General features: G+C 39.6%; 2 protein-coding genes across 4 annotated transcripts in view; one reads left to right on the top strand and one right to left on the bottom strand.

Annotated features, from left to right (window-relative positions):
• mier3b (mesoderm induction early response 1, family member 3 b) overlaps positions 1–4,304 on the top strand; it is a 28,311-nt gene extending 24,007 nt beyond the window's left edge. For 2 of the 3 annotated variants that reach the window (XM_057831479.1, XM_057831480.1), the window contains one exon: positions 619–4,303. In XM_057831479.1, the coding sequence (XP_057687462.1) occupies positions 619–1,076 (458 nt within the window). In that variant the 3' untranslated portion in view covers positions 1,077–4,303. Of the gene's footprint in view, positions 1–618 lie in introns of all 3 variants that reach the window. The other variant, XM_057831477.1, reaches the window with a different exon arrangement.
• Positions 2,522–20,138, bottom strand: elac1 (elaC ribonuclease Z 1). Its single transcript, XM_057831481.1, has 5 exons — positions 19,874–20,138; positions 16,282–16,488; positions 16,146–16,204; positions 13,055–13,265; positions 2,522–6,451 (listed from the first exon to the last, which is right to left on the bottom strand). The coding sequence occupies exons 1-5, from the start codon at positions 20,028–20,030 to the stop codon at positions 5,964–5,966; spliced, it is 1,122 nt and encodes a 373-aa protein (XP_057687464.1). The 5' UTR covers positions 20,031–20,138; the 3' UTR covers positions 2,522–5,963.
• Between the last annotated feature and the right edge of the window lie 276 nt (positions 20,139–20,414).

The following is a 20,414-nucleotide window of genomic DNA, read 5'->3' as shown; positions in this document are numbered from 1 at the left end:
CAACTTCGGATGTCCCCCACATCAGTTCGCGTGATCCGAAATCAGTCTCCATCACATAATTTTGTAATCTGGTAACAAAGATTGTGTTTATGAAATTTTATTTATTATCCCATTGGCTGCCGTTGACAAATGAATCTGAATGCCTATCGTGGTCAATGGCAGTAAAATGTCATCACTCAATACCAACCTTCTCAATTGAAATGGTTTTGATATCTATAATTGTCAATGACACTACTCATATAAACTCAAACAGCTCAATTTATCAAATTTGATTATTATTTTTTTATATATAAATGTCTTTAAAACAAAATATTTAATTGATATAAAAGTGTTTACAACAAAATATTTAAAATTACTTGGTATACAAAAAACGGGATTTGTGCATTATTTTTTTTCCGCTCACTTTAAACATCTGCTGTACCAATAACAATTTTATAAGGCTATAATGCTGGGATAGCTTTGTTCAAAATAATGCATTTCCGTGGTATCAGATCGAGACTATTGGTACATTCTGAAAATCTGGTGACTCGGACTCGCGCTAAAATTTGTGATCGGGGCATCCCTACAAATATCATGTCGGTCAAAAAAACTGATTGGGGATTGATATGGGTGTTTCAGCTCTGAGCAACAGCGTAGCGACGGTGTGCAGCCCGGCCGAGGCGTCGTGCTTGGACTCCTACAGCTTCCCCCCGCTGGAGAGCCTCCACAGGGCTTCGCTCAACCACGACGAGTCGCTGGGCTTCCCGTCGGGCGGTGCCGACGCCGACTGCCTCGACATGCTAGACGCAGGCTTCTACCACTCGGATCTGGGCCAGCTGAGCAACGTGTGCGTCGCGAAGGACTGCGAGCGGCCATCCAAGAGACTCAAGATGGCGCTGCCGGACTCGTACATGGGCGACGTCTCTGTGGGGAACCTCGGCGTGGATTTTGAAGCGCGCCGGACCGCGCCGCACCACCATCGGATAACAGGCGCCAAAATGGCCGTGTCGGTAACGGACTTCGGCGAGCCCAACGTTTTTTTGGGGGGGCACGCGCGCCATCATGTGCAGCACACAGCAGCACTTCAGTCCGACTGATCTTCCTCGACCTCGTCCCTCTAGGTTTTTTTTTGGGAGTGTACATATAAGACTGACCTCACATTATATATATCTCGCTATATATATGTACAGAAATATACTTTTGTTTGCATTTTTTGTGTACTATGACATCAGTGATGTCTCTCATATAGAACTAAAAATCTTGATTTCTCTCAAGAGTTTATAATAGCCATTTTATGTTTGTCGCAGAGGTAACATCCCATGTACAGTTGAGTCAACAGCGCCCTGCCATTCTTCTCTGCTGCCAAAATCATCTGATTTAGAAGGTGCTTATTTAAAGTGGTACTCCCCTCCCTTCCCAAGTCAGTGTTTGGTTTACCGGTACTTTGCAGTCGGCATGTTGCTTGCATTTCCGATTATTCAGTTAGCGTGTCGCGGTCATGACGGCACGATGTCAGGGGTGGGAAGTCAAATCACACCTGCAATTGGGCAGGAATTTGAAGATTTACTTAAATTATATTCGCACCGCAGGTCACGGATACGTTCCGTTCACCTAAAAGAGACTCATTTGTTTGAGCAGTGTGAACGGCTAGCTGCACATATAAAAATTAAAAATAAAAAAATCCTGAATTGAGCATCAATACCTGCGATATAAATTATGCCCTAGTGAAAACAAAAAGCAGAAGTCATGGAAAATAATGTCACAACTCATGTATGTATACAACTTGTTAAATTAATGCTTAAAAATTTGGGTTTAATGTAAAGGCACATTTGCAAATCACTGTCACCTAAATATGGCCGCTGGCCTTGAGATTGACACCGGTGCACTACGTGGGCTATAAATGACCAACAAAAAAAAGCATTTAATTTTGAAACTAGCGCAAACCTAAATGTTTAACATTTGGCAACAATGTGTTAGCATCTTTATGGCGTAAAATCCACTTTCATTAACATTTTAACTGAGGCACTTGTAATGGTTAGAATCTACTTGTGATTCATTGTTTTTGACCATTTTTGTGGCTTCCTGTTCATTTTGTTGATTCTTCAAATCAGGTCTCCAAACTATTCCAAAAAGGGCCGAAGTGGGTGCAGGATTTCATTCCTTTTCACCAATCGGGTGTGTTAAAAGTGTAATCGGTTGCTTACTTTCCGCAGAAACCTCACACTGTGGCCCTTGAGGATCGGTTTGGAGATGCCTGCTTTAATTGGTCCAGAGCAATGTTATATAAAAAGTACACCACTGCAGTGTCCTAAAAACATTTACCCTGCCAAGAAACTAAATGGCCATGTAGACCAAAGCACGATTTATCTTGCTCATTGGTGAGATTAGCCTCGAATCCTGTTTGTTATTACAATTTACAAATGGAAATAACTCCCTTAGTCTTTTAACTCATTCACTACCAAAGACGACGTTGCTTATGTTCAACTGCTCATAACTAAAGAATGAAAATGAGTAGAAACTCCCCCGACCCCCCCCCCCCCCCCCCCCCATGATGAAAGGTGTGAATTTAATCTTTTTGTTTTGTTTTTGTCGCCATAGAACACAATATTCAAAGTCGGCACATGGCTTGGAGTGAATGAGTTAAACATTGTCGTTATTTTTGACTGGACAACAAGAACGGCAAAAAGCACATTTCAAAAACCATGTTCACATTTGGACATTTCATTTTGACTAATTTTGGCCGCCATCATCTTTTGCCAGTCCGCCCTTTCTCATGATTAACAAGCAGCGGTTTTACGGTTTGATCATTTGGCATCATGCAGGCACTTTAATTTAGTTGCTTTTTTACACATTACATCTCTCAACTTTGATTTTATTTTTGTTGTGTGAACATCAGTATTATCTTAGACGCCCGTACTGTTGTGTGTGCGTGTGTGTTAAATGTCAGCAGTGTATGTAGCAGGGGAAAAAATGGAGTGCATCATGTTGCAGTGCGGGGTCTTCACGTATCTATGCATTGTGTGATGCGAAATGTTCATTTCAGGGGCTGTACGTGACATTTGTCTGTTTTTGCAAGACAACTCATCCATTCTTTCCTTGGCTTCATTGATGTAAATAAGAATTAGCAAGTAGCCTTTAAAGTTTCATGACCTGACCTCGTCAATCTATTTGCATACAAAGCTTAATATTGTTTTTAAATGGCCATATGTTGTATATATGTACAGAATTTTGAGGTTTTTGCATTCTACTGGTTGACTTGGGATTGTTTGGCTTTTTCTTTTTCCTCATATACAGTGGAAGTTTCCAAAACCGTCCTGGCATTACGTTTCTGGAAATGCCTTTTCTGAACACCTCTTTCCCTGTTTGGCTTTTCTCACAAATGTGGGACCACAAGAAAAAAAGTGAACTAGATGCTCACTGAGCTGAAGTTGCCCAGTTTTTCCTCAAATACTAAATTTCGCTTTTTGGGAGTTCAACATTACTGCCACGGTTTTATGTTTTGTTTCCTTTACCTACGCATGCTGAAACCTCTCAGACTGAAAACAATGCGCCGTTGATTTTTCTGGTCTTGAGCATTAACGTTAAAAAAATATTTGTCTCAATGGTAAAGGGATGGCTGCTGCTCTTTGGGGTGGGGTGTGACCCCTTTTGTTATTTTGAAGAGAAAAAAATGCAGTAGGTGGTTGTTAGCGGTGCAGTGCTATTTATTATTTCACTCTGTGGTTTGTATAAACACTTGTCAGAATGTAAAAGGCCATTTTAGAAGTGGTAGATTTTTTTTTTTCTTTGACCACCCTGTGAAAAATGTGATATTTTATTGATATGTGAGTGTGTGTGTGTGTGTGTGTGCGTGCGTGCGTGCGTGCAAGCCAGCACTAAGCAAATTTCATTTTATATTTTGTATTTTTTTAAGTCCATTTTACAGGAAAAACACACAAAAATACCTTTGTGAATTTAAAAAAACCCTACAGTAAAGAATTATATTCAGAATTCTAGACAATCAAAAAGGCTATGAGAAATGTTCCAGAACAGAAGTTATCTTTATTGTTTATATAAATTGTATATAGACATTCCGTTTGTTTTCTCTCTATTCTCGCTCATTTTGTTAAACATTCTTTTGTATCTTCTGTTGTACTTTAATACCTTGTGTACAGATCCAGAAATAAAAGCTCTGGAAAAACATTCAGCAAAAATGATTGCTTTCTTGTGTGTGTAAATAACAAGGGCGTAGGTTTGGTCTCCTCAACATTGGTAGGAACGCTATGACCGCATAATCTGGATGTACACTTTTTGCTGGGACCGAATGGGGGTCGGGGCAACATTTCTCACAAATACATGTAAAAATGGGGGGAAAAAGTTAACTTTGTCCCATGAAAATAATTATTTTTCAAAATGGGGGAATTCCCCTTTGCTTCATATAAAGAAAATGTACAGTGATTGTGTTTTTGTGTTTTTTTATTTTTTTGGTGGGGCCGGGGGGTGCAGGGTGGGGTAGTTTTAAAATAAAAATGACTGCATAGGCTGCAAATAAAAATATTTTTAAATAAATGTAGAAAATACTTTTTAATAAATGTACAGTTGAATTCACGTTAGGTTGAAAACATACAGGAGCAGCGTTGTACTCGAGTTTTACAGGTTAGCAAGTTCACATAGCTAACTCTGATGCAGGTCGGACTTTCAGTAGCAAAATTAGTGTTTTCCAGACCTCCACAACATTGACGTCTTTTTACATTAGTGACAGTGGCTGCTGCTGCTGGCCCCCCAAAAACTTCTAGTATCCTTCCTCTTCAAAGGGGGTGGAGGAGGCGCCATGTAGACATGTATTTCTGTCAGGGATTGTGTGAGTGTGTGGGGGGGTTTAGAGTCATCAGCCAATCAAACGTGCAATTGAGGGGGAAAAAATGGACCGGCACATTCAGCAAGTGAAAAGGGGTAAATGTAAGTCTGAACATAATGAAAATACAGTAATTCACTTAGCAATGGTAGGGTAAATTCTATCCTTACAATATATGGGAACTTGAGAAGACAATCTAAATTACCTATGAACTGAACTCATTATATGATGCAACTATGGTTACTTAAAAGTTGGAAGGGACTATTTGAATACCCTGGAAAGTTGGTCGTGTGATGTCCCTACTGTCTCTTGGTTTTCAAGTGAACATTCTGCGACAAAAACTTAATAGAATTTATTTCAATAACTATAACATGACATAAAATGTACAGCTGTGGTTATAGTTAGCTATGATTATATAAAACTGCTCAAGAAAAGGTTGAGATGACATTTTCAAACATTTTTAGTTTTGGATTTCATTCCAATTGATCATGTCGTTGAATTTTGTTACATTTAAAAAATAAATATTTTTAGGCTGCCCAGAAGTCTCTAAAACTCATTTCTTCACTTCTGTCCTGGTTCTTCTTATTCTTGGGAGGACATTGAAATTGCTACCCCTCCATGAATGCATACGTATCAAGCTTCAGGGCTGATTAGATTGATTGTGGAATTAAAATTGCTTTTCCGTTATTTGTGGACGGATCACAACGAAACTGGGTGAGCTTATTAATTGTGGAATTAAAATTGGTACTTATCCATTTTTGGAGGTGGATCAGAATGGAATTTGGTACGTATAAACTCAGGATGTGTACACATCAATCCACAGAACCCTATTTCAGATTTTTTTTTGTCTCAGGGTTGACAATTTACATTGCTTGCAGACTTGTTGTCTGTAGGTTCCGAGCTAGCCAGTAGAGGGTGCCGGGAGATCGTAGTTCATTTTGAACTTTATTTAATAGAGACAACAGCACCCTCTTCAGGCTGTGCCTGAGTAGGAGCACGAAAACGTGTCCCACTTCAAGGTCTGGGTCCAGTGGAGGGTCCCAGTACAAAGGTCAATCAGTTTTCTTGGGGACATTCGTCTTCATCTTCTAGGTGGCTTATTTGTGTTTTGAGAGAAACCTCATGTATTGATCATTATAAAAACACTTTGTCATCTTGATGATTTACTTGCGCGTAGAGGAATGTCGATGGTGAGAAAGTCCTCCGCCAGAATGACCTCGACACTGTCGTCACAGAGAACTTCTTCAGCCTGACGTCGGAGCTCCGAAACCTTGTCGTCATCGTCTCCGTCTCGGTGAAGATGTTCGGGTTTGTACCTCTGGCTAAAATGATACAAAGCCAGCCTACGAGCCCCGCAGGCCCGCGCCAACTCTGCCGCCATCCTAGGTGTGCTGTGCCCACGCTCGGCCGCCTTATCCCGGTGCGCTTCCCCCAACGTGGCTTCGTGGACTAGAAGGTCGGCCCCCTGGCACACGTTGAGACCGCTGCTCAGCGCTGAGCTGCAATCCCCCAGGATGCACACTTTCCTCCCGGGGATGTTCTCATCCAAAAACTCGGCAGGTGAAATCACTTGTCCGTTTTCCAGTTGGACCTGGTGACCGGCTTTGAGACGCCCGTATGCAGGACCGGGATTTAGACCTGCCCAGAAAAAGCAAAGCAAATGTTTAGTCTCACACATGAAATGTGAGGAACAATCTTTAATACAGTTCCTGTATTACAGCGTTTAAAAAAACAACTTTGTTTCTAACTTCTAATTGTTTTTACCAAGTCCTCTGAAGGTCAAAAGCACATTTATGAAAAAAAGTCAACAATAACTATTGTCAACATAAAGTAACTTCCAAGTTCCAAATACAGTACACCCAGTACTGTACAGAGAGCTGCAAGTAGCTATAAAAGGACCCTCGCAGCCCTGTCAACATAGGGGTACTGGCACGTCAGGAATCAAAGCTAAGCTAAAGCTTGTTGCACATTGCCAGAGGTGGGTTGTAACACGTTACATTTACTTTTACATTTACGAAAAGTAGTTTTAGTATGGCATACTTTTTACCTTGAGTAGATTTGTGAGGGAGAAACCCTACTCTTACTCCACTACTTTGGGCTACACTAGTTTCCTCTTTATTTTACATAATGCATTATATTTTATTTTATTTTTGTCGATCACAAGCTTGCAGTCGAACTCCTATGATCACGCGGGCCTATTTAATCAAGTGGTGTTAAAGCACCATAAGAAATAAGGGCATTAAAAAAAAAATCAATTCTGAGATATATCGCGATATTACATTACGCAATTCTTGTTTCGATTCAAAATCCATCTGTATCGATCCTCACTCGTGTGTTTTTAGTGGAAATAATACAGTGGCTGCACTTCTATTCTTGTCCATTAGTAGGCAGCGCGCAGCTGCCTTGCCTTGCCTTGCCCTCTGCTGAAGTAACAGCAACATCTTGCAAGTGTTTTCCCGGGTGGCTTCTTCACACAATAGACCCTACTCACATGACGTCACAACCACGCTTCTGCGTCATATTGTCCGTCAACTCGTCGTGTTGACGCATTACCGCTACGTAAATTCCTCCTATTATGGTGTGTTTTTCTGCTCGTTAACATTGATAATCAAAATGGTGAAGGTGTGTGTGGCGGTTGGTTGCAATAACAGAGAAGATAGACGGAGAGACTTGAAGTTCTACCGTATTCCGAGAGACCCGGAGTGGAGAGCGAGATGGACTGCTGCAATTCGACGAGAAAACTGGGCTCCAAACGATTACCACAGATTATGTAGTAGTCATTTTATATCTGGTAAGATGCATTTAATATATATTTAGAGGGTTTTGGGCTGACAACCACAATTAAGATCATTGCGAGGCTAATCGCCGACAACATACAGTTTCAAATTCAAGATGATTATTTCTTCCACCATCATTACATTTTGAATAATATTTAGCTGGTACCAAGTGAAAGAAGGTGGCCTCGTCTACGGATCATCAGTTAAACAGGTGTGTCCAAAACCTTTGCAAAGGGGGCCAGATTTGGTGTGGTAAAAATGCGGGGGGCTACTTTGGCTGATTTACATAGAACAATATATTTAAACAAATTTTAGCAAGCCCTTCTGTGTGTCACATTTGCTTTATTATTTTTTTAATTCATAATTTCAACAGTCTCGTCTTTGTGGCGTTCTCTTTCGACACTCGGGCTCTTGCAAAATATTGCTGAGGGGGCATTAAACTAGCTTCAAGTTGCTATAATTTCTCGCTGCGTATCTTCCCTGTAATGTTGTCGTACATGTCAGCGTGTCTTGTTCGGTAATATCATTATCGCGTCACATCGAACTCTTTGAAAACAGCGACTGTCTCTTTGCAAATGAGGCAGACACAGTTGTTGCGTGTTTTATTGAAGAAATAGTCCAATATTCACCTATGCTTGAAGCGTCGGCCATCGCAGTCAACTTTTTTTTTTATTGATTGTCGCCATTTTAGAAAATTGGAAGTAAAGGGTCACATGGGCTAATGTTGCTTAGAGTGCTGCTCTTTAAGTTTTTCAAACTTTCGTGAGAATAGGCTGATTTTGTGTGGGCAAGATAGTTGTAGATATCAGGGTAGCAGATGACAGGCAGAGAGGGCGAAGACAGCGGGTGGAAAAATATCGATTTAGGCAACAAATATGGATCGGGCGAATGGATAGACTGAAGCTTTTCCACATAACGCCTTTTATGCAACGCATCCAATGAGTTTACAGCGTCTGAAAGCACCGGGGCTTCCATGAATTGCACTATAAATTGCACGACAAATTGAAACCATTGAGAATACGGATAAACAATGACAGACAATATGGCGGCCGGATACAGCGATACGTCATTCTGTGACGTTGGTGAGTAGGGTCTATAGTCTCGTGGGATTTGCCACCACACAGCAAAAATTTCAACAAGGTGGAGATAGCGATCCGTGATGCCCCAAAGCGCCTTTATAAGTCAGAAATTTGAACTCATTTTGGGTTTTACTGCAAAAACAGAGGCATGGAGTGTGACAAGAGCCACACCATATGCAAGCTGTGCAATGCAAAAGAAATACCGGTACTGCGGGAACACCAAGTTACTTTTGGTCTTTGGCCCTGTGGCGGTTCGTAAACCTGGACGTTAGGCATGTGCCGGTCTGATAACCTTAAGTCAAAATATCACGGTATCATGGCATTGCAATTACAGCTCTGAAATATGTTAGAGATATCTCGGTTTAAAAAAAAAAAAAAAACTTTTCCATTGAACAGGATTTGTATTTTTCAAAACATATTAACAAATTGGAACATCAGTATAATGTTAAGTTGAAAAAAATATATATATATTAGGGCTGTCAAAATTATCGCGTTAACGGGCGTTAATTAATTTTTTAAAATTAATCCCGTTAAAATATTTGACGCAATTAACGCACTATGCCCGCTCAGACAGATTTAAATGTCAGTACAGTGAAAGGCCAACTTGTTAATTGTGTTTTATGGAGTTTTTCCGCCCTCTGCTGGCGCTTGGGTGTGACTTGCATATGTTATGTGGCGTAATGTCGCCCTCTGCTGGCGATTCAGTGCAGCCGATTATTTGGGTTTCGGCGCGCTTTTCTGACGTGATTATATGTCGACGTGAACTCACACTAATAGACAGTGCTATTCAGACCAGCTAACGTCCGCATCCAGTATTCAGTGGCAGTTCTCATAGCCCCATAACACTGTTTGTGTCTAATACATGCATCGCTTGTGAGTTATATTCCTCCTTTGTTTATATTCATGAGCATTAGATAGTTATTGATGATGTGTATTTGAATTTGGTCACATATATGGTGAAATGCAGTTACATTGTTAGATGCTTGTGAGCTAATTGGCTAGTGCTACTGCTCAAATGGACACGTGTGTGTACATTTTATGTTATTTTGTGATTTATGCAAGTTATTGACACATTGCCTTGTTATTTTCAGTTTTACAAAAATACAAGAAACGTGCTCCTGTCAAAAAGAGATGACTTCAGTAAAGCCCATGCAACTTTGCCACACCGTCTGATTTCTTTTTGGAACTTATGTTCGCTATCTGTCAATTTGTGTACTCACACACCTTGAGGACAGAATAGGGCTACTAGTTTATTTTTTGATTGAAAATTTTCCAAATTTTATTAAAACGAAAACATTAAGAGGCGTTTTAATATAACATTTTATCCATGGATCACTTTAACAGAATGTTAATAATGTTAATGCCATCTTGTTGATTTATTGTTATAATAAACAAATACAGTCCTTATGTACCGTATGTTGAATGTATATATCCATCTTGTCTTATCTTTCCATTCCAACAATAATTTACAGAAAAATATGGCATATTTTATAGATGGTTTGAATTGCGATTAATTGTGATTAATTACGATTAATTAATTTTTAAGCTGTAATTAACTCGATTAAAAATTTTAATCGTTTGACAGCCCTAATATATATTCTAAATAAAATTAAAATAAATGCAGTCCTTTAGGTTAGCCTAAACCCAGAGCCACGGCTCAAAATTATTACCATCAGAACAAAAACTATTGAACTATTTTCCATAAAAAGCACGTGTGTATGACTCGTGTCATGTTTACATTATACACACTCTCTTTCTCAACATAGACAGTTGCCAGAGAGAAAAAAACACCACGTTTTACCACCGCTAGACACACTAAACATGCTGGAGTTAACTCTCATAGCTGGTGGGAAACATTAATGACAATGTTTACTAACCTTTAATTTTTTATAAATGCGAAAGCATATTAGAGGTATTGCCTCCTCGGCAGCCACCCTCCGCTAACATGTTTTACATGTCGGTTGGCCCTCCTGCTCTAAGCCGTGGCCGTCTATAACATTTATGTAGCCGAAGTATTCCCAGACCAGCGATTTTGTTTTCTTCGATGCAGGGAAAAAGTTCAGGAGTTTCACCTCCTCCAGTCATCCTGTAGCACAGCTGACTCACTGACACTGACCAACAACCGGTGGGGGAGGATTGAGCCTTGCAGGTGCAAGCAAGGGATTTCTCCCTGCATTTATGGGACATAAAAAATAGCTAATACTTTAGGGACAGTATGAAAAAAGATTTATGTGGTTTTGAAACCTTGACATCTTCATACCATGGTATAGACCCTACTCACCAACGTCACAGAATGGCGTGTCGCTGTATCCGGCCGCCATATTGTCCGTCATTGTTTATCCGTATTCTCAATGGTTTCAATTTGTCGTGCAATTTATAGTGCAATTCATGGAAGCCCCGGTGCTTTCAGACGCTGTAAACTCATTGGATGCGTTGCATAAAAGGCGTTATGTGGAAAAGCTTCAGTCTATCCATTCACCAGATCCATATTTGATGCCTAAATCGATATTTTTCGACCCGCTGTCTTCGCCCTCTCTGCCTGACATCTGCTACCCTGATATCTACAACTATCTTGTCAACACAAAATCAGCCTATTCTCACGAAAGTTTGAAATTTACTTCCAATTTTCAAAAATAGCGACAATCAATAAAAAAAAAAAGTTGACTGCGATGGCCGACGCTTCAAGGACAGGTGGATATTGGACTATTTCTTCAATAAAACACACAACAACTGTGTCTGCCTCATTTGCAAAGAGACAGTCGCTGTTTTCAAAGAGTTCGATGTGACGCGATAATGATATTACCAAACAAGACACGCTAACATGTACGACAAAGTTACAGGGAAGATACGCAGCGAGAAATTAAAGCAACTTGAAGCTAGTTTAATTTCACAGCAGCAGTATTTCGCAAGAGCCCGAGAGTCGAAAGAGAACGCCACAAAGACGAGACTGTTGAAATTATGAAATTAAAAAAAATAATAATAAAGCAAATGTGGCACACAGAAGGGCTTGCTAAAATTTGTTTAAATATATTGTTCTATGTAAATCAGCCAAGGTAGCCCCCCGTATTTTTACCACACCAAATCTGGCCCCCTTTGCAAAAGGTTTGGACACACCTGTTTAACTGATGATCCGTAGACGAGGCCAGCTTCTTTCACTTGGTAGCAGCTAAATATTATTCAAAATGTAATGATAGTGGAAGAAATAAGCATCTTGAATTTGAAATTGTATGTTGTCGGCGATTAGCCTCGCAATGATCTTAATTGTGGTTGTCAGCCCAAAACCCTCTAAATATATATTAAATGCATCTTACCAGATATAAAATGACTACTACATAATCTGTGGTAATCGTTTGGAGCCCAGTTTTCTCGTCGAATTGCAGCAGTCCATCTGGCTCTCCTCTCCGGGTCTCTCGGAATACGGTAGAACTTCAAGTCTCTCCATCTATCTTCTCTGTTATTGCAACCAACGGTAATGGTAGCGGTAATGCGTCAACACGATGAGTTGACGGACAATATGGCGCGGAGGCGTGGTTGTGACGTCATGTGAGTAGGGTCTATACCATGAAACCGGTAATTGGCATGTCTACTGGACGCGCAAGCTAATGTTCTGACCTGGCATTTAAAAAAAAAAATAACTTCGTTATTAACATGCTATACAACATAAAACAAAAACATGTTTACATGAGTGCTGGGTGATTTTTCAAGAATAAATTGATACAAATGTACTTTTATGTCCATTTTGATTTGTTTTTCTAAAGTGATATACAAATATCGCAATTATCGTCTTAAAGTGTAGAATCGGGATTAATCATACCGAATCGTGACCTGTGAATCGTTAAACGAATCGTATCGCCAGATATGAGGCAATACACACCCTGAGTAAAAATAAACTACATGACATAAAGCGCTGCCATCATCATTGCTGGAAAGCACGGATATCAACTTCTCTCCCAGTTTTTATTTGGCACCGATAGATAATTCTACATCGTTACGAGTTCAAATTTGCCAGTGAATAATGCTACAAATGCATAACTGGTGACTGAACTGGTGCAGTTTTGGACATTCATTAATCAATAACTCAAGACCCTACTGTTTTGACGGGGTTCAGTAGCATTGCTGTGTCACTGAGCCAACAATGTCATTGTCCAGTGTGCATAATTATTGTTGGTCGGATCAAATACATTTTTTCGCTCCTCATTTTGGATAACCGTTTAGGTCTCCTATACTGCTATAGTATTTTATTGTCAGTCAAGATGGTGCACTTGGATAGCTTAGTATTTTTGGAGATAATTACTAATTAGTGTTTAAAGTTTGTGATACACAGTTTCATTGGGATGTCGAGCAAGCATACATTGTGCGAATCAAGTTGAACAGATGCAACAAACCAATTTCTTTGAGGAGTTCCGTCTTGAGCCTGCCTGGCCGGTCACGTTCGTGCACGCAGAATCCGAAAGAGGGAACGCGGTGGAACAAGCGGAAGGCTTTCACTACAAACTTGTCATCTTCAAATAGGAAGTAAGCATCGGACAAGGTATCCAAAGAAATGTTTCTGCCAGGACGCTCCTGAGGGAGCGGAGGATCATTCGCTGCAGTCATCTGCACGCAAAAAGAATAATTACTACACATTTCAAGTCTATTAATTTACTTATGTATGCACAAATTAGACTAGGAATGTAGGGCATTGGGTGGGCTCACTCTGTTTTGTGTCATTTTAGAGGAGAGAGTGAAATGTTCATTATCAATAAGCTTAGATGCATCAAAAAAAGGTTTTATTTTGAAATAGGAATAAAAATAGATAAAATGAATATAAAATGTTTATTAGAAAATTGGTTTTATTGAAGAGACATTTTTCAAAATTACACAAAAAAGGATGAAATTGAAATGAGTAAAAACGAATCATCAAATAAAATTTTAAAAAAGACCATTTCAAAAATTGGAGAAAATCTGTTTTCCCAATAGTATCTGTTTAAAATTAAGTTTTTAAAAACAAAGACAAAATTTGTTTTGTATAACATTATTATATCAATGTCTTTATTACTTATTAATCACTGCACATTTACAGCAAATATTTTCCTTTTAAAAAAAAGATTTTATTCTAATAAAATATACATTATTTGAGTATAATTTGGATACGTTTTAAAAATGATTATTAATATGATATCACTTATCATATTACTTACTCATTTTTACCGTTATGCCATCTTGTTAGAAAACCTTGGCTCGTATCGGGTCCAAACCCTCTGTATCATTTTTGTTTTTTTTAATAAATCGATACAAATTACTAGCAACCATATAAAATTATTATACAGGGTGATTCAAAATGAAACCATTGCATTATATTCAATTAAAAAAAACAACAACTATAAATAGCTGCATACAAGTATTGTGTATAACTTAGTTTTTATTTCATTTATTCATATTGCTTTACAACTGCTCAATGCGGCACGGACAACATCAAGCCGATTTGACTTTTAATTTGTTAAAATTACTTGTTAAAAAGACTTAATTCTCATTTTAATTCTTATTAAATTATAAATTAATTTTTAATCAATTAATTTAATTCATTAATTAATAATTCAGTCTATTTCAATGATTTTAAAATGAATAAATGTGTGATGATTTTGACACATTCTTTTTGATTTACCCTGTATAATTTCTCCTTTACTATGCAATGATTATGGATGAACACTGATGTCGATTTTCAAGTTTCCAGAAATATCTTCAAAATGCAGGTTTCTGCCCAACGTCTGTGATATTAGATTTACCATTATGTCTAACAATGACATAACAATGAATAGTACATAGAATAGTAACTATAGTCCACACAGTACATACTGTGCCTTGCAAAAGTATTCGGCCCCCTTGAACCTTGCAACCTTTCGCCACATTTCAGGCTTCAAACATAAAGATATAAAATTTTAATTTTTTGTCAAGAATCAACAACAACTGGGACACAATCGTGAAGTGGAACAAAATTTATTGGATAATTTAAACTTTTTTAACGAATAAAAAACTGAAAAGTGGGGGGTGCAATATTATTCGGCCCCCTTGCGTTAATACTTTGTAGCGCCACCTTTTGCTCCAATTACAGCTGCAAGTCGCTTGGGGTATGTTTCTATCAGTTTTGCCCATTCTTCCTTGCAAAACAGCTCGAGCTCAGTGAGGTTGGATGGAGAGTGTTTTTGAACAGCAGTCTTCAGCTCTTTCCACAGATTCTCGATTGGATTCAGGTCTGGACTTTGACTTGGCCATTCTAACACCTGGATACATTTATTTTTGAACCATTCCATTGTAGATTTGGCTTTATTGTCCTGTTGGAAGATAAATCTCCGTCCCAGTCTCAGGTCTTATGCAGATACCAACAGGTTTTCTTCCAGAATGTTCCTGTATTTGGCTGCATCCATCTTCCCGTCAATTTTAACCATCTTCCCTGTCCCTGCTGAAGAAAAGCAGGCCCAAACCATGATGCTGCCACCACCATGTTTGACAGTGGGGATGGTGTGTTCAGGGTGATGAGCTGTGTTTCTTTTACGCCAAACATATCGTTTTGCATTGTGGCCAAAAAGTTCAATTTTGGTTTCATCTGACCAGAGCACCTTCTTCCACATGTTTGGTGTGTCTCCCAGGTGGCTTGTGGCAAACTTGAAACGAGACTTTTTATGGATATCTTTGAGAAATGGCTTTCTTCTTGCCACTCTTCCATAAAGGCCAGATTTGTGCAGTGTACGACTGATTGTTGTCCTATGGACAGACTCTCCCACCTCAGCTGTAGATCTCTGCAGTTCATCCAGAGTGATCATGGGCCTCTTGGCTGCATCTCTGATCAGTTTTCTCCTTGTTTGAGAAGAAAGTTTGGAAGGACGGCCGGGTCTTGGTAGATTTGCAGTGGTCTGATGCTCCTTCCATTTTAATATGATGGCTTGCACAGTGCTCCTTGAGATGTTTAAAGCTTGGGAAATCTTTTTGTATCCAAATCCGGCTTTAAACTTCTCCACAACAGTATCTCGGACCTGCCTGGTGTGTTCCTTGGTTTTCATAATGCTCTCTGCACTTTAAACAGAACCCTGAGACTATCACAGAGCAGGTGCATTTATACGCAGACTTGATTACACACAGGTGGATTCTATTTATCATCATCGGTCATTTAAGACAACATTGGATCATTCAGAGATCCTCACTGAACTTCTGGAGTGAGTTTGCTGCACTGAAAGTAAAGGGGCCGAATAATATTGCACGCCCCACTTTTCAGTTTTTTATTTGTTAAAAAAGTTTAAATTATCCAATAAATGTTGTTCCACTTCACGATTGTGTCCCACTTGTTGTTGATTCTTGACAAAAAAATTAAATTTCATATCTTTATGTTTGAAGCCTGAAATGTGGCGAAAGGTTGCAAGATTCAAGGGGGCCGAATACTTTTGCAAGGCACTGTATTATGATTTTAATTCAATGTTGCAAAAGAAAAAAGGATTAATGTACCTCAAGACTGAGCTGACCCTCCTCTGGACTTTGATCTAATGTAGGTTCCAGTTCATGAACTACACACAAAGAAGCAAAATGTTGTTAGGTTTAATACATGCCTATCGGACTACCAGAAAGTTTTGCGTCAGCTCACCAGCATAAGGGAAGAGCAGCTGCGAGCCTGTTAGACCCAATGAAACCCGCAGAAAGCGGCGCAGACCGCGGGGCCCGAACACCTCCACGCACTTATCATCGGCCCGGGAATCAGAGGTCAAGTTGAGGCTTACGGTGCAGAGGAGGCCCGGTAGACCAAACAGGTGATCGCCGTGAAGGTGAGAGATGAACACCTTGCTGATACGACCTAGGACACAATTGGTTATTTCTAAAGTTTACTTTCACTTGTGTGCTGGGAACACCCATATTTCGCTGATTTTTTTTCTGTTTTTGCTAGAGTTGCTGTTCGATTGTTGTCCTTAGCGCTTTCATGCACAAAGTATGATAACCTAAATCTGGATTTTTTTTCCTTAAGTTTTTATAGACAAATTTCCGAGGTACTTCCACTTTACTTCCAGCTTTCTGCTCGAGTGTTCCATTTTCACGTTATTTTACATTGACAGCAATAGCGCTGGATTGGCATCACTCACTAAAAACCCTAAAAAAACACTATTTGCAAATATCACATCTTTCTGCCATGTCAACATTGGAAGACAACATAAAGAAATGGCTAAGGGTGACTACAGGTAAAATATCAGATTTTATTGACTATGGCAGTTGATGGAAACGCCATCAGGAACCTGAAAATCTCTGGGGCAATCTAGTACCTGCACAGCCACAAAGTTGGATGTGTCTTCATACAAGAACACAGGAATTTTGTCATCATTAAGGCAGATGTGGAGCCAAACCACTGCTTCAATGGTCCATACCACAAAGCATGGGTGCTGGTAAAAAAAAGGAGGGAGACGTCAAAACTGCAGGCTGTACATGTGTTGCGGGTCCCGGGCCTTCGTGTAGTCACGCTGCCGCTGTGTTATGGAAGGTATGTTCTCCAAAAATATGAAACTTAAGATCGGGCGCATGAAACGACTTTTTGCCTTTGCTATTGATATTACGATGATGATTGTAATTAGGAGTGGGAACGTCTTGGTACCTCACGATACGATACGCGATACAAAGCTCACGATAATGATGATCTGACGATATAGCGATATAATGATTTTCGATACATTAGTCAGGAAATCACTCTAGGATATTCCACAAAAAACTAATAAACAGAAAAAAACAAGCTTCTGCTGTGAATTGGAATAAGTTTATCACTAGTAGACGTCCAATCCATTTGAACTGGGAGGGTGGCAGCGAATGAACATTCATTCATTCGCTGCCATCCCTCCCACTTCAAACGGATTGAACGTCTATGGCAGTCAGTGGCAGCCTATGCCATGCAATGAGTAATTTTGGGCCATCTAGGTCATTTACCTGTTGATTTTCAGTTACTTCCTGTTGATTTGGGGTTTTTTTATGGGTCACTTGCTGTTTATTTTGCCTTACAGAACAGGAAGTGACCTGGGATTCACCCAAATGAATAGGCAGTGACTCAAACGTAACAGGAAATGAATGACCTGTACATGCCCCGAAAATCCGACCGAATGACTGTGAATGCTCTGGTTTTGAATGAACGAACGTTCCCAGTCTAAATGGATTGGGCGTCGAGCACCGTCAATGGCAGCCTTTTTTTAATTCACACCTTTTTAAAACGATATCTCGATTATTGACAGGAGCATATCGATAACCTTTTGGGATACAAAGTATCACGATTTATCACCATTTCGATATTTTGTCACACCCCTATTTGTAATGATAAAGTTTAACATTTTTTCTTTACAACTACTGCTGCTGCTGTAGCTTCTACTACAACAACACAACCAAAGTTCCGGGAAAGGATGTTCTTCGGTGGGTTTCTTATCAACGAAGTGATAAGAACAAACATGTAATCTTTGGAATCTCTTTGCCTTTAAGTTTAGAGAAGCATCCACAGTGGCGCTTTGTAGCTGTACGGTGATGAAAACATTCCCTTTCAAACCATATATATATGGGCGAAACCAGGAGTTCGCACAGCCACGCACAGCAGAGAAGGTCCCGGACCCTTGTTTACATTGTGCTAAATCCATTTTTTGGGAGAATCAGTGGGTTCCTTTGATTTGATTCAGACTTCACAACGGAAGTTTGGAGCTGAGATTTTCCAAGATGACACCGCCCATGATTCACTCAGGAAACTTGTCTATAGGCATGATCAGAAATACTAACGTAGCTGTCCACTGTAGTGGCGGCTGTGTCTGAAAAGGGCCAAAAAGTCAAAACATCCGTTTTTGCGATAGACAAAATTATAGTACAGTATTTAAATGGTTTGAGACTTTTCACCATTCATTTCAATGAGAAAGAGTATCAAAACTTTTGATCAAGGGTGTACGTTTAAAAAATAAATCATCATATGTTCCTAGTGTTTCTGTTTCAATTGTCTAAATTAAATTGTCTAAATAAATTTAGAAATATTAAGCCTCTCATTAATTCCATAGTAATTAATGCATTGGATGCAAAGTAGAAGTAGTAGTAGCAGAAGCACATATTAAGCAGTGAATATTTGTAGTAGCAGAAGGTAATAGATATAGTTATGGGTAGTAGCCTAGTACTGTAGTTCTAGACAGAATCTAGACAGTAAAAATATGTATGCATTGGTCGCAGTAGGAGTGTAGCAGAGTAATACTGTACTGTAGTAGGGAGCAATTTTTGGAGGTGGAAAGGAAAGAGGTAGTAGTACTACACACACTATACACTAGTACCTAGTGGCTAGGAGTGTAACAAAATATCAAAATGGTGATATATCGTGATAGTTTGTATTCCAAAAGGTTATCGATATGATCCTGCCAAGAATCGAGATATTGTTTTAATAAGGTATCAATGTCTAAAAAAAAATAAAAATAAAATAAAAAGGAACCAACAAGTTGCTACCAAAATATTCTACCGTAATATGCATACCATAATGCTGCATTGAAGGTGCTCGACGCCCAATCCATTTAGACTGGGAACGTTCGTTCATTCGAAACCAGAGCATTCACAGTCATTCTGTCCGATTTTCAGGGCATTTACAGTTCACATTCTGTTCATTTTAGGGCATTTACAGGTCATTTCCTGTTGAGTTTTGAGTCACTCCCTATTCATTTGGGTGAATCCCAGGTCACTTCTTGTTCTGTAACTCAAAATGAACAGGACGTGACCCATAAAATACCCCAAAATCAACAGGATGTAACTGAAAATCAACAGGTAAATGACCTCAAATGGCCCAAAATTACCTCATTGCCTGGCATTGGCTGCCACTGACGGCCATAGACGTTCACCGTTTGAAGCGGGAGGGATTGCAGTGAATGAACGCATGTTCATTCGTTGCCACCCTCCCAGTTCAAATGGATTGGACATCTACTTGTGATGAACTCATTCCAATTCACAGCAGAAGCTTGTGTTCCTGTTTATCAGCTGTTTGTAGAATATCCTAGAATGATTTCCTGACCAATGTGTCGATAATCGTTGTATCGCCCTATCGTCAGATCATCGTTATCGTGAGATTTGTATCGTAAATCGTATCGTGAAGTACCAAGAGGTCCCCTTACTACTAAATGTAGTAGTAGGACAATAAGGAAGAGGTACTGCAACCAATAGTAGAACACGTACGAGATATGAAGGCGACAGGGACTGACCTGCTCGTATGGGGCTTTTCATCAGCTGCGTCTGCGTCCCTTCCCCGCAATCGAATAACCAACAATCGCCATCATTCCGCAGAACCAGGGCCGAGGCGCCGCGATGAGGGGACGGGTAGGCCGAGCCCGTCCCTAAGAATGTCAAGTCCATACTCATCGCCGCTTAAAGCAGCTGCAACGTTTTGTCAAAGTTTCTTAAAAGCGGCTCTACATGGCTTCCTTAGTTCGACACTACTCGTCGCTGAAAGATGACGAAAGATAGTGATGGTGCGTTCAAAACCATAGGATATCAGCTAAACTAATGTTATTGGTAGGAGGAAAAAAATCTGAAAAGCCGACACATGAGTGTGCATATCAACATTTTAATCACTGATACAATTATTGTGAAGCATATGTTCTCTGCAAACAAAGGGTAAGGCAATTTTACTGTCAAATGAACATTTATGACACAGCTCTCATATTCTGCATTCACTAATGACACGAGACAACATTAGCCAACACTTTATGGAGGTTTTCTTGAAATAAATACTTTTTCAACAGA

This window comes from Corythoichthys intestinalis, chromosome 3 (assembly GCF_030265065.1).
Source record: "Corythoichthys intestinalis isolate RoL2023-P3 chromosome 3, ASM3026506v1, whole genome shotgun sequence".
Classification (NCBI taxonomy): domain Eukaryota; kingdom Metazoa; phylum Chordata; class Actinopteri; order Syngnathiformes; family Syngnathidae; genus Corythoichthys; species Corythoichthys intestinalis.
This window is presented reverse-complemented; position numbering and strand designations above follow the sequence as displayed.

Bases quoted from the DNA above. Each gene is read 5' to 3' on its own strand.
- elac1 (XM_057831481.1), bottom strand. From the start codon at position 20,030: ATGAGTATGGACTTGACATTCTTAGGGACGGGCTCGGCCTACCCGTCC. The intron at 16,205-16,281 runs GTGAGCTGACGC...CTTTGTGTGTAG, and splicing joins GCTGCTCTTCCCTTATGCTG to TTCATGAACTGGAACCTACA. The intron at 13,266-16,145 runs GTACATTAATCC...TTTTGCGTGCAG, and splicing joins AGGGTCAGCTCAGTCTTGAG to ATGACTGCAGCGAATGATCC.